This window comes from Macaca thibetana, chromosome 5, assembly GCF_024542745.1.
Source record: "Macaca thibetana thibetana isolate TM-01 chromosome 5, ASM2454274v1, whole genome shotgun sequence".
Classification (NCBI taxonomy): domain Eukaryota; kingdom Metazoa; phylum Chordata; class Mammalia; order Primates; family Cercopithecidae; genus Macaca; species Macaca thibetana.
This window is the reverse complement of record NC_065582.1, coordinates 128,202,142-128,217,158: the sequence shown is the minus strand read 5'-3', so window position 1 is coordinate 128,217,158 and position 15,017 is coordinate 128,202,142. Positions and strand designations below refer to the sequence as shown.

The 15,017-nt window shown below is 37.8% G+C and overlaps 1 protein-coding gene across 1 annotated transcript in view; it reads left to right on the top strand.

The window, feature by feature from the left end:
* The first annotated feature begins 213 nt into the window (after window positions 1–213).
* The window catches only part of NUP54 (nucleoporin 54), a 33,806-nt gene continuing 19,002 nt past the window's right edge, over window positions 214–15,017 (top strand). Inside the window, exons 1-5 of the mRNA XM_050790858.1 lie at window positions 214–416; window positions 3,911–3,994; window positions 4,093–4,242; window positions 12,733–12,959; window positions 14,774–14,961. Of these exons, the coding sequence (XP_050646815.1) occupies window positions 350–416; window positions 3,911–3,994; window positions 4,093–4,242; window positions 12,733–12,959; window positions 14,774–14,961 (716 nt within the window). The 5' untranslated portion in view covers window positions 214–349. The remainder of the gene's footprint in view (window positions 417–3,910; window positions 3,995–4,092; window positions 4,243–12,732; window positions 12,960–14,773; window positions 14,962–15,017) is intronic.

Sequence of the window (15,017 nt, the reverse complement as noted above, 5' to 3'; positions counted from 1 at the left end):
TTACCGCGTATCCCTACAGTAACAACTTCAGCCTCTGCACATCTTTCCCAAAGAACCTCCCTACGGCAGTTTTTAAAGGACTCCCAGGAGGCACACCCTCGCCAGCGTCCCAGCATTTTACCTTAGCAGTGATGCCCCACATCTTGTGAACCCCACCGGAAGTGAGCCGGCTGGGGGCGTTCCCTCACAACCACCCGGCTCCTACGCCCTTGGCGCCTTCCGGCCTTTTAGGCTAGGCCAGAAAGGAGGCGGAACTCGGTGATCTGACTGGCGGTTTCCGGGCCGGACTGAGAAGAGGAGCGCGCTGCGCGTCGCGGGAGTAATCTCCTTGGTCTCCTGCTCTCGCGACATGGCCTTCAATTTTGGGGCTCCCTCGGGCACCTCCGGTACCGCTGCAGCCACCGCGGCCCCCGCGGGTGAGTGATCCCCCTGGACCTTCACCCGGGAAGGAGGGGAAGGGTCTGGTCCGCCCCCTCTGTCCGAGACTCTCCGATCTGGGTATCCTGGGATCTCCCGCCGACGCGGAGACTTTAGAGGCATTGGGAAAGGGCGGGCGGCCGCAAAGTGGGCCGAGGCGGCTCCCGAGGAGGCCGCGGGGGTACTCGAGGTCCCACTAGAAGCTCGCGCGCCGCGCGTGAGTTTCCACAGGGCCCTGGCTTCAGCGGTTCGCTTCCCGCCACCGGGGAGTTCTACTCAGAGAAATTGGAGGTTGCTCCCCTCTCACCTTGCCCGAGAGCCTCCCTCCCTCCCTTCTGCACCTCAGCCTCCCAGATAGGCGGGAACGCTTGCGTGATTCCCGCTGCCAGCGAGGATGGGGCTGGGGATCCACCGGCACTGCCCATTGACTCCCTTAGTTCCAGCCCCGGCCCCTTGTGGTCCTCGCTATGGGGCTTATCCGTCGTGCTTCTTCCATCTGCCCCACCCCACCCCCACTCTGCTTTCTTAAACTGTTTGGAGCAAAACCAGGTTTGTTCACTTCTGTGAAACCTCCTGCTGATTCTTGTAATCCTTACCTTGCTTTCTTTTCTTTTTCCCTCTCCCCCTTTTTAAAATTTTGTTTCTTTGCCTACACGCCTATCAGGATTTGGTGGGCTTGAGACTGCCAACTCCACCGCCAGTGGGTTTAATTTTGGGGGTTTCGGATTAACTGCTAATCCTGCAGTGAACTTTAATATTGGGAATTTCGGTGTTTCTACTACCTCGGCGACTCCGTTCAATTTTGGTAACAGTCTGGCAAGTGCAGGTAGATACTGCGGGTTGTATGTGTAACGAGTGTTGGGAGCTGGAGTCCAAGAATATTGTGGTTCCTGGAGTTTGGGAAGGAACTGTTACTTGTTTAATAAGGAAAGGAAATTCGTTTCCTGATCTCAGATCAAAAACATTTATATCAAGTTTTTAGTACCTTAAAAGATGTGGTTTAGGAAAGTTTTGCAAGTTGTGTTCCTTTATTAAATGTGTACTTATCTTCCAAATGATAAGCATTTGGATTATAATTTTGAATAGAATATATCTTTTAAATTATTAGATAAGACTTCCAAAGTATAAACTCACCACCAGTCAAGCCCATCCTGGGATTCTTGGACTCCTGCAGTCATTTTTCATTTTTTCTGCATCTTTCATTGAGATTTCATTTTATTGTCCTTCTGTTTCCAAAGAGAAACAAGTCTTATACGAACAGCAGTAACCTGTTTTGTTTTTTAACTTGTGTTATAATGATAATAATGTATTTCTTTGGTCAACTCAGCAGATTAGGATACTATAAGATGTGTAATTTCTATAAGATGTGTAATTATAGAAAGAATCCCCAATTCTTTTCTGGAATTTTGGGAAAAGCTCAAAGAGAGCAGTTTAATTTTATGGCATATAGCCCCGAATTCTAAAAGGTAGGCTAGACGTCTTTGCATTCAAAAAGATAATTATGAAGATTTTCTTATGCATGTGGGTTGTTTGAAGCTCATTAAAAAAATTTTGCAAGACGCAATAATGATATTATGTATGCATTTAAAATAGGTTTATGTGTACTTTACATAGTGACACTGTAGAAAAAAAATCTTGTTCTTCAGCTGCTCGTATATGAATTTATCGTCCATAGTCTCTTACATTATGCCTCTTATGCCCGTGCCAATTATATGCATTTGATAAACATTATTTACTCCCTAAACCTTACTTGGGAAGTTTGGTATTTTATTCATTCACTTGTTACTGCAATGTGATTATCACCCTAGCATCTGAGTTGAAAACAGAAGAATATTTGAAAACTTCAAAGATGAGATGATCCATTTTAATTAAGATGTATTCGAAGTGATCACATATCACTGTCCTTTGGTGTGTTTGCTTTTCCTTGTTTGCTTAAAATTGGCACTGGGTAAAACAGAAATCTTACTTTGAAATTTGTGTTTCCGAATAAAACCACCCAGCTCATAATTCAACAACAGTAAATAAACTTGTTGGTATTTGCTTGATTTCATGTTCATTTGGAGTTATCACTGTTAAGTTTTGAGTTACGATAATGTAACATGTTTTAACTACTTTTGTATGTGTTAACCTTCAGCAGAGGGCTGATAAAAGTTCTTGTTTACTTTTTATTTTGTATACTTGTAGACCTGCTATTACTAAAAGATTTTTGATGTTGTGGAGCATGATAAGAAACTGACTAGTGTTTATTGTGTAGCCAATTCAGATTATATCGTAGTTATTCTGTGGAAGTGAAAAGTAATGAAAAGAGATTACAACAATGCTTAGTACTTTAGGTGATTTTTATGAAAATGTTTACAGTTTGCAGTACTGCAGTAGAACCTACAAGTAAATAGAATATTTAGTTGTGCCTGCATGCAACATGCAGCTTACTTGAGTAGTTTTCCAAATCAGAATGAGGTGATTAATATAAAATGGTTGCATTTTTTTCTTGTATTTTCTGTATTGCAATATTGATGAATCTGTGTTGTATACCAGAAATAAATAAAATTGAAGGTAGATTCCAAAAAACCTGCAATATAATTCGACACTAATGGTTCAAACATTTGTCTTGAAAGGCTTTTTGATACCCTTGGTAATCAGCTGAAGACTGACAATAAGTTACAAAAATAACAAAACAATTTTAGATTGGCTAGCATTCCATTTATCTATCAAATCTCTTCCTTCAAGAAACACATTCTTGTTGTATGGAGGTAAGTGTATTGGTGTGCTTCCTTTGAAAAGTTACTTAGTCTTGACAGAGACTAAGTAGAAATATAAGTTAATCTTGACATAAATTCACCAAAACCAAGGTTGCAAACTGGCAACGAGTCTGCTAATGTGATATGTTTGGCACGCTATTTTCAAAACATTTGAATTCCTTGCAAAAAAAAAAAAAAGTAGTTGAATTAGGGTTTAAAAACCCATACATTTTACATGGAAAATCCAGATTTCCTGTTTCTCTTGGGGTAAAAACTGGGAATATGTGACACTACTAAACTACCTTTCTTGTATCTGCTGGAATTTAGGAACTGCTGATCTAAAAAACTATTCATTTTAAACAGTTCCACCTGTCAGTAAACACATAGTCTACTTTAGTCTTTACTGTTTAGACATATGAATTTGCAACACATCCTCTAAAAGTACATACATAGTCGTTTTAGAATTATGGCAATAGGCTTAATGTGTTTTCTCATCTGTAACTGTTAACCACCCCTTTAATTGAAGGGTATATATTACATTGTGATATTTCTATTTTAAATGCTTAGTTCATTTCTTGTAACATTTTGACTTCTCGATTGGTAGTATAGTTTTCTAAAAAATTGATCTTGAAAGTAGAGAAAGGAAAAATTAGATCAATATATTTTGATTTTATATGTAGCAATTATAATTTTAAAAAGTTGCCTTTATATATACAAAAGATTCTTCCTTTCTATTTTTGTTCTTTTTTAATTAGGTGGGTTTGGAGGATTTGGGACAACATCTACAACTGCAGGTTCTGCATTCAGCTTTTCTGCCCCCACTAACACAGGCACTACTGGTAAGAGGCCATCTTAAGTCATTTGTAGAAGTAAATGAAGTAGAGGTCGTTTTTTGTTTTTTTTTTTAACTTACGAAGTTCCAATTTTTCATTCAAAGGACTCTTCGGTGGTACTCAGAACAAAGGTTTTGGATTTGGTACTGGTTTTGGCACAACAACGGGAACTAGTACTGGTTTAGGTACCGGTTTGGGAACTGGACTGGGATTTGGAGGATTTAATACACAACAGCAGCAGCAGCAGCAAACTAGTAAGTATGAGGTTTTCAGCTTCAAATAAAAAACCGTGACGATGCTAGCTGACATTATTGGGTGCATTCAAAATACTTTAGTGGACTTTTTATAAGAATTATTCATATGTTCCAAAAGATTTGGAATGTTGCTTTTCATGTTTATATATGATAGCAGCTGGGGAGAACACTGATTGGCACAGTTAGAATTATAAGGTTCCTGTGTGTAGGATCATTCCATTTAAATTTTTGTTGTTAAAAATAACAAATAGAGAAACTGCACAAAAGTACAGCTTAGTAAATTATATATAAGTTTACAAAGATTAACAGCCTTGTAACCACTGCCTATGTCAGGAGATGGTCCCTGGCCAGCTAGTTCAGAAGCCTACCACGTTTCCCTCCCATTCGCTTCCCCATCAGAGGACCTGCAGTCTTGGCTTTTATGGTGATCATTTCCTTACTTTATAGTGTTGTCATTCAAGTATGTAAACAGCATTTAGTTTTGCCTGTCTTAAATCTCTATAGGCTCTTCTTTTATCTTTTTTTTTTTTTTTTTTTTTTTTTTGAGACGGAGTCTCGCTCTGTCACCCAGGCTGGAGTGCAGTGGCCGGATCTCAGCTCACTGCAAGCTCCGCCTCCCGGGTTCACGCCATTCTCCTGCCTCAGCCTCCCGAGTAGCTGGGACTACAGGCACCTGCCACCGCGCCCGGCTAAGTTTTTGTATTTTTAGTAGAGACGGGGTTTCACTGTGTTACCCAGGATGGTCTTATCTCTCTTTTTAATTTATTTTTATTTTTGGAGACAGAGTCTCGCTCTGTTGCCCAGGCTGGAGTGCAGTGGCACGATCTCGGCTCACTGCAACCTCTACCTCCCATGTTCAAGCAATTCTTCTGCCTCAACCTCCTGAGTATCTGGGACTACAGGCCCAGCTAATTTTTGTATTTTTAGTAGAGATGGAGTTTCACAATATTGGCCAGGCTGGTCCTGAACTCCTGATCTCGCAATCTCCCCACCTTGGCCTTCCAAAGTGCTGGGATTACAGGCGTGTGCCACTGCGCCCGGCCTCTCTTTTTTATGTTTTAATTTGTTGAAGAAAACAGATCGTTTATCCTAGAGAGTTTTTTAGTCAAGACTTTTCTGATTGCATGCCTATGGTATAGTTTAACACATTCCTTTGTTCTCTGTATTTCTTGATGATTGGGTTAGATCTGGGGCATACATATATATATTTTGTTGTTTTGTTGTTTGTTTGCAAGACTATTTCATAGGTATATTTTTTATCAGAAGACATATAGTATCTTTTTTTTGAGTGATCAGCCATTGGTGATGGCTGATCAGCCATTGAGCCATTGGTGATCATTACCTAGATCCATTAATTCATTGGGGGTTACAAATAGTGCCATTTCACCTGGATTCATTTGTTTGTTGAAATACTTCTATGAGGAGAAACTTGACTTCATCTGTTTGGTTGATTCTTTCTCTTTATTACTGGTTTTCAGAATAAACAGTTGGTGGTCTAGCATTCTCCAAAGATTACCAATTTTTTTTTTAATGTCAGAAACTGCAGTCTTTAAACTAGTTGCTATTTTTTAATCCATTGCAGTTACCGTTCTTATTGATGCTTAAATTATTACATCTTTGGCCGGGGCAAGCCTTTTGAAGTTGGCTCCCAAGTCCCTTAGACACAGTCAGGTTATTAGTCTTTGATGGCTTCCTTACTAACCATCCATACTAGCTGGTGTGGCAGTAGGTTCCAGGGGTTGTTCTGTATAGATTAACTTATCCTCACAAGAACCCTGTGAAATAATACTTTTGTTATCCCCATTTTATGAGTGAAGAGAGGAAAGTGAGAGATTGTGAATTACCTGTATACCTCTGAATTTACAGGGACGTAAATTCAACTACTCCTTCTAGTGCTGTTTTCACTTTTCCAATCTGATGCCTCTTAAAATTACTTTTGTTTCATTTTTCTTAAGTAACTTGATTGACTAGTTAAAATTCATCCTACTCAGTCATTGAAGATTAGTTATTAACTTATTAAACATGACTTTCAAGGATTGCCTAACAGTAGGATGAAGATAATAGAATACTATTCTCAGAACTATTCTTCAATTATTCCAGTCATTCATCTTTTCTACAATCCTGCAAAAATACAAAATTTGATGAAATATTTAAGTGGTTAAGGAAAGGACAGCAAAAATGAAGTGTTTCCTTTGTTTCTTAAAATAGTCTCTCCAACTATGAGTAACTGTAGTTCCATTTAGTTTTGTTAGGAAAATGGGAATTTGAATCTGGTGATGTTTTAAAAATGGAAGGGACTCATTTTGTTATGTAATAGCCATTTATTGTATGTATCATATGTCAGGCATTGGGTGTACAAGGTTGAAGACCACAATCCCTGCTCATAGTCAAGGAGATTCTAGGGTATCCACGCAGAGGAAATAATGTGGCATCGTTTATAGCAGAGTATAATGCATTTGGGACCAGTAACTAGATCAGTGCAGTTTTAATGCATAAATGACCTTAGGGTCAGTGGTGAGAGTTAGAGAAATAGATATGAATTGGATTATTAGCATGCCTTATATGTTCTACTAAGGAGCTGTCCTTTAAGCAATTCTAAACCATTATAGGATTTAAGCTGGACAGGAAAATAATCAGATTTTTACAAGTATCTCTTAGAGAAATACAAAGATAGACTATAGGTGGGTTGGAATGGAGGCAGAGATATGGGTTCTGAAGCTGTTGCCAAAATCTAAGCAGGAAATAGTGAAGACCTGAATTAAGGCAGTGACAGTTAAGAGTGGAGAGAAAAAACAGAATGTGAATTTGAGAGAGATTTAACTTGCAGAATCAGTAAAAGCTAATGACTGGATAAAGGTAACTTGGGCTTCTGGATGGCATAACTAAAGGATCCCTTGCCCTTCACTAAGATACAGAATACTAAAGCAAGAGCAGATGTTTGTGGGTAATGAGTTTGAGGAGTCCCCTGGGTAGTTGTATATATTTATGAAAGCCATCAGAACATAAGTAGTATTTAAAGTGGTGAATATGGATGATGTCATTTAGGAGACCTGATTCCAGAGTAAGAGGAGAATACTAGAACAAAACTCTTAGAAACACTAACACTTAAATGCCAGCATCTCATACCCCCAAGCCAAGTAGGTTATTGACCATAAAATACTGAGCAGCATTGTTAGGATCACTGCTTGTCATCTCTCAGTATAGAGATGCCCGTTCATGTATTCCTCATACTAATTAGCTCCCTTTTACTAATCACAGCTATACTCATCTCAGTTGGCAACACCTGTGAATCAAGGGGAAAAGTCACATTTGGCTTTTCTGACAACCACCAGAAGTCCTTTCCAAGCCAAAGCATTGATTATATAGGATCCTTCAAAAGACTGTTGGATCTTTCGACAACTGATACTTTCTGCTCTGTTAGCTCTTTCTATCTTCAGTATTCTAACTAGCTTAGATTCCATGGCCTTCCATTTTCTATATCTCTTGCCAATATGCCAAACTTCCTTGTTTTTGTCACATTTGCCTGAAAAAACTCCAAGCCTTTATAAGCCCAACTGTCTATCTAGATAGTGTTTGAGAAAAATCACATGTTATGGAAGAGGGGATAATATCTCTCTAAATTCTTGATCACGAACCTCAGGTCTCAATGTTGCCTGGTAATCCTGTGAAATTTCTACTTTCAGCTTATTCTCCCGCTTTCTATAGCAGTAATTTTAAACCTTTATTCTCTTCAAATCTCAAATTTATCTGTTCTTACTTTTAGCAGATGGCCTTGACTGCTGCTTCAAAGACAAAATAGGGCTGAGCACAGTGGCTCATGTCTGTGATCCCAGCATTTTGGGAGGCTGAGGTGGGCGGATCACCTGAGGTCAGAGACCAGCCTGGCCAACATGGTGAAACCCATCTCCACTAAAAATATAAAAATTAGCCAGACATGATAGTGAACACTTGTAGTCCCAGTTACTTGGGAGGCTGAGACACGAGAATTGCTTGAAACCCGGTAGGCAGAGGTTGCAGTGAGCTGAGATCGTGTCACTGAACCTCCAGCCTGGGTGACAGAGCAAGACTCTGTCTCACAAAAAAAAAAAAACAACACAAAAAAACAGAGAAAATAGAATTCCTTATTGCAATTCCTTCACCTTCCCTCCACCAAATCTATTTCTTTTTCTCCCTCTATCCGCATTTTCCTCTTTTTACCTTACTCGGGATCTCAACCTCCTGCCTTCTCAGGGTGCGTGTGCTGTTGATTATTCTAGCTGCACTCCCTCCCCTAGTCTTCACCTTCTCATCCACATATAAATAACTAAAGTTTATTTTTTCTTGAAACATTAATAACAAAAAAACTACTTTAATCTCACATTCACTTCAGCTACCACTCTCCTCCCCATCACAAACTATTTGCCAGTCTGGTTTTTGTTTCTTTATTTTATCAAATAAGTTAAGGTCATCAATCATCTCAGTAAATCCAGTGAACACTTACTGTTCTTTAATTATGAAAAATGCTAACAAAGAAAAAAAGAATAGTGATGTGAACCCTACCAGCTGGAGTCATCAAAAGTCAGAATTTGCCACATTGGTTCTTGTCTCCTTTTTCCTTTTTTTTTTTTTTAAATCACTGACATATTGGAGAGCAAATCCCAAGCATGTCATTTCATGCTTTACTATACTTCTCTCTTTAAAAATGTGTACCTCATTCCAACCCACAATAATTCCTTGGTGGTATCTAATACCCCATCTATAATCAGAGTTCCCTATGTCTCAAAAGTATTTTCTTATTTGGTTTGTTTGAATCATGATTCATGATCCAAACATGGACCATACATTCATTTTCTTGTCATGTCCCTTAAGTTCTTTTTAGTGTAGAGAATTCCTCATTCTGTTTTTTTCCCTCATAAATTTTCCAGTTGTCTTGTTAAATGTCCCCCATTCTGTATTTTTCTTCTGCTTCCTTGTAATATTATTTAACTTTATCTCTCATAATTGTGGTAAATAAAGTTTGCTTTAGGGACTTGATTCTGCTTTTTTGGTAAGAACATTTTGCAAGTGGTGCTGTGTGCTTCATATCACATCACATTGAAAGACTATCTCACTTATGGTGATGCTAAGATTGATCAGTAGGTTCAGATGGTTACAGCATATTTTTATCTTACTACTTTAGATTACTTACTACTAATGAAACCTAATGGTTTCATTCCTTGAAGATTATTGCCTCAATCAGTTATCTTATTAGGGGTTGCAAAATGGTGATTTTCTAATTTGCTCCCTATCACACTGAAATTTCTTCTGTAAAAGAAACTTTTTCTTCATCCTCCAAGACTGCTTGATCACGCTAATACACAGTTTAGATAGTAAAGGCAGGATAATTTTCTTTTTAATGGACACTTTTTGTAAAAATGAGTTTGTGGCCTCATTATTTCTTATGGTATCCAAGGAGTTAGGATTTTAAAAAAATTTGATCTTATACTTCATAAAATTACCATTTTGAATGCATGGTCTTTAATAAATATGTTTCAGTTAGTTGCATTTGGCCAGTGGGAGACCTTAACTTCTGTGACACTAGTCTAGTTTTTTCCTACCTTATTGTTAGTCCTCCTTATTGCTTTTGTCCACTCATCTTCCTCTCTCTGTCTCTACAGAGATGTTGCTTGCCTTTACCCCTACCCCATGGCTTAGCTGGCTCCTTCCTTTAGGCCCTAACTGAAGTGCTGATGGAACTGTCTTCTCTTGACCCCTCTCTCAGGCTTGATCATCTCCCTTATTTAGTACTCCCAGAACCTCTGTACTTCTCTGAAGGACTTATCACAATTGTTAATATTTGTTTGATGTGTTCGGTTTGTTTAATGCACCTTGTCTACCTTGTTTACCACTGTATCTTTAGCATTTAGCTCTGAGCACTTAGTAGGTACTCAGTAAATATTTGTTGTATGAATTAATGGTGAGTGAATGAATGAATGTGTTTATGTATATAAAAAACCAAGAGAGACTGTATTGTCAGGAAATTTAAGGGACAAGGGCTTTCAAGGAGGATGTGTATTCAGCAGAAGGTGAAGATTTTCTTTGGGGGCCAAACGAATAATCAACAGCAAGAGGGCTCTGAGAAGGTCGCAAGGTATAAGAAGTCTAATATTATTCGGTCTTGAAAAGAGTATTGGATTTTGTAATTTGAGTTCATCAGTGCCCTCCAGCTGGTGAACTTTAAGTAAACTGGTACAGTCATAATTCAGTGTGAAGTATAAAATGAGAGGCTGACTACATATGTCTCAGTATAGAGATCACAGTTGATTCATGTCATTTAAAAGTTGAGGAAGATAAAGCCCGGGAATTTCTTGCTGAAGGATAGAAAGTGACCTTGTAATAAACCAGGATTCAGGTGTTCTGAGTTCTAGTCCAGTTCTTGCCAATGTTTATATATACTCATTTGGGAATTAATACTTTTCTGGAGAGTAAAAGAGTCTCTCTCTATCTCTGTAGAAACTCCATGGACCTTCAATGTTTAGAGCTGAAAGAGAACTTAAATAATATCTAATACAGTGTTTTAAAACTCAGGTCATTTTAGTATTCACGTTTTCTCCTTATCTGTATACCATTTGTATTACTATTTAAGAATTTTCTGCCGGGCGCGGTGGCTCAAGCCTGTAATCCCAGCACTTTGGGAGGCCGAGACGGGCGAATCACGAGGTCAGGAGATCGAGACCATCCTGGTTAATACGGTGAAACCCCGTCTCTACTGAAAAGTACAAAAAACTAGCCGGGCGAGGTGGCGGGCGCCTGTAGTCCCAGCTACTTGGGAGGCTGAGGCAGGAGAATGGCGTGAACCCGGGAGGCGGAGCTTGCAGTGAGCTGAGATCTGGCCACTGCACTCCGGCCTGGGCGACAGAGCGAGACTCCGTCTCAAAAAAAAAAAAAAAAAAAAAAAAAAAAAAAAAAAAAAAAGAATTTTCTTTAAATCAGTTTACTTTGAAACACTAAATACACTTATTTTAAAGTAAAATTTATTGCTGCTCTAAGTGGAAAACTAGTATCATTTGCTCTAAGGAAAAGGTAATTGAAATTAAGTACAAAGAAAATATAGTGTTAATAAATTCTAGGTAGATACCTTTGCCTTAAGCTCTGAGCCTTAGACTCGCTCCTCCCTTTGTTAAAAGATGACGTACTTATCTCACACTTTGGGAAATATTTATCTGCCCTAAGAACTTGGCCCTTCTTTCCATTAGAGAAATTGGTATCCCACAGAGGTTAAGTGATTTGCCCAAAGTTACACAGCCATCTAAATTTTTAGCCTAGAATACTGATGGTTAATCCTTTTGTTATTACTATATTTTTTTAATAATGAGAGAAAGGAAAATGTTTAGTAAGCTGGTATTGATATAACAATGATTTTTAGACTTTGACTTTGTATCCCCCAATTTATATTTATTATACAAATATAACAGTAATAATGGTTATTTAAAAAAATCTTACATCTTTATGCATCCTACATCCTCATGCATGCTTCCCTCCCTCCCTCCTTTCTTTCTTTCATGTGTAGGTTTAATTTTGTGGACCCAATTTGTGTTCTGGTAATGGAATTAATTTGGATAACATCATTAGGGCTGGGCACAGTTGCTCATGCCTGTAATCCTAGCACTTGGGGAGGCTGAGGCAGGAGAGTCTCTTGAGCTCAGACGTTTTGAGACCACCATGGGAAACATAGTAAGACCCTGTCTCTACAACAAATAATTTTAAGAAATTAACCAGGTGCACGTTGGTGCACTCCTGTAGTGTCAGCGACTCAGGATGATGAAGCAGGAGGATTGCTTGAGCCCAGAAAGTTGAGGCTGCAGTGAGCCATGATCTGGCCACTGCACTCCAGCCTAGGCAACAAAGTGAGACCCTGTCTCAAAATATATTATTAGAAAAGCAAATTTAACGTTATAAGGTTTGGCCTAGTGTATTAGTTTCCTATTGCTGCCATAACAAATTACCACAAACTTAGCGGCTTAAGACAATAAAAGTTTATTATTTTATAGTTTCTAGAGATTAGAAGTCCAGAAATGGATTTCACTGTGCTAAAATGAAGCTCTTGGCAGTACTGTGTTACTTCTAGAGGCACTAAGGGAGAATCCATTCTCTTGCATTTTCCAGTTTTTAGAGTCTTCCTGCATTTCTTAGTTTGCGGCTCCTTCTTCCATCTTGCCATATGCCAACAGCATAGCATCTTCAGATCTGTTTGACTCTGAGCTCACTCTTCCACTTTTGAGGATCTTATGATTACATTGAGTCCCTCCTGATAATCCAGGATAACCCTCTATCTAAACATGCTTAATTTAATCACATCCACAAAGGCCCTTTTTGCTATGTAAGATAACATATTTATAGGTTCTGTAGATTAGGATATGGGCATCTTTGTGGGTGGGGGGGCGGGGGCATTATTTTGCCTACCATGCCTATGATCTGGATTAAGTTTTGTTTTGTTTTGTTTTTAAATACTAATTTTGGGTACCTTTTTAGCATTAGGTGGTCTCTTCAGTCAGCCTACACAAGCTCCTACACAGTCCAACCAGCTGATAAATACTGCGAGTGCTCTTTCTGCTCCAACGCTATTGGGAGATGAGAGAGATGCTATTTTGGCAAAATGGAATCAACTGCAGGCCTTTTGGGGAACAGGAAAAGGGTATTTCAACAATAATATTCCGCCAGTGGAATTCACACAAGAAAATCCCTTTTGTCGATTTAAGGTATTATTAATACTGTTTATATCTTCAATTGAAGATTTTGTATAACAGAAAATATATTTAGATTAATATCCGGATAACAATTGCTTGGGGTCTTTACTCCTTGAACATGGTATGATTATACTTTTATTTTGAAAATATAGAAATTATAAAATTGAAGTGATTTCATACATATGTGTGGTTGAAGGTGACCAGAATATGAATGAAGGAAAGTGTGACTAGAATGTGATTTATAACTGAAGAAAAAAAATGTAAACAGGAGAGTGGTTTGCTTGGCACCTGTAAAGGGGAGACACCAAACTACAATTTAGTGGTATTCATTTAACATTGGCCAGGAGAGTATACATTAACCAGCAGACAGGAATTCCCCTTGGCATGTATTACCCCAAAGCTATTAAAACAGTATTGCCCATTTTCTGTGTTCTTATTCCCTGCCTACCAAACAACCTTCTCATTTGTCTGTTCAGAAAATCTCTTTATCAGCCAGTGAGAGTATTTAGGTCCATTTGGTAATGCATTTTCCATAACAAATTATGTATTGCATTCCAGTTTATACCTCAGCCCCTTAGAAGTTATATTGGCCTACATTGGTCTCGTAAACCTAATCAATATGTACATAACCCTGTGTTTGGAACTGTAAGGCTGAGGATGGGATCCTTGAATAAAGTGGTCAGCCTGTCTTGTTGCAGAACAACTCTTTGTCTCATCACTAACAAAAAGTATATTGAGTGCATGTAGTTGAAATTTTGATACACGTATTTAGTTGCTAAGAGGTATTCAATAATAGACATAAGTTGAATATAGCAATTTAATAAAGTTGGTGTATAACATGGTAAAATGCATAATGTACACTTGAGTTAATTTAAATTCTTTTTTAAAAGTTGCAGATGAGTGGTGAAAAGGATAAAAGGCTTCTACCTAAAGAGCAATTCTTTAGAAAAGTATAATTGGTCCTATTAATATGTGAAAAAATACAATCCTGTTTCATAAAGTTTTGTATTATATAAACCAATAAAGTGATACAGATATTCTTTATAGTATTTGTAAGTTGACTGTTATTACTGTGATTTAAAAGTATGTATTTGTAAATTGCTTCTTTATACATTTAAAACTTAGTTTAAGATTCCATGAATCAGATGTACAGATACTCCTCAAGTTGTAATGGGTTACATCCCAATAAACCCATCATAATTGAAAATATTGTAATTCAGAAATGCATTTAGTACACCTAACCTACCAAGCATCATAGCCTAGCCTGCTTTAAACATGCTCAGAACACTTACATCTGTGTACAATTGGGCAGAATAATCTAACACCAAGTCTATCTTATAATAATAATTTTATAAAAACTAAAAGATCAGAATTCCATGTATGGTTTCCATGTATGTATATATTAATGCATATTGCTTTTACACCATATAAAATGGAAAAATCTTAAGTTGGGAACAATCTGTATAGTGAAATAAATGATAATTGGTGATTTTTACAGTCACTTTTATAATTGCATGCATATGGTTTAGAAACAACAAACAATAATGAATATCAAAATGTTTTAGGGGAGAAAGCTCTTTAGTTACTCTCTCAAAGGGGAAATTTTAATCTTACTGTATCAGTTAATGTTATTCCCGGGTAAAATAGTTTTTCTTTATAATTTTGTGACCTCCTAGGGCACAAAATGATGGGAAGAATCATCATTCCCTTAATTACCAGACATTAAGTTGTTTTTCCCATTTTAGCAGATATTAAGCTGTTAATATTAAACACTTGATTTAAGATCCGTACATATTTTTTATATTGTTTATTTTGTCATTCCACAGGCAGTAGGTTATAGTTGCATGCCCAGTAATAAAGATGAAGATGGGCTAGTGGTTTTAGTTTTCAACAAAAAAGAAACAGAGATTCGAAGCCAACAACAACAGTTGGTGGAATCATTGCATAAAGTTTTGGGAGGAAACCAGACCCTTACTGTAAATGTAGAGGGCACTAAAACATTGCCAGATGATCAGTAAGTATACATAAATATACTGTTTATTGTGTATTTATTTCTGGTCCTAAGGGAGT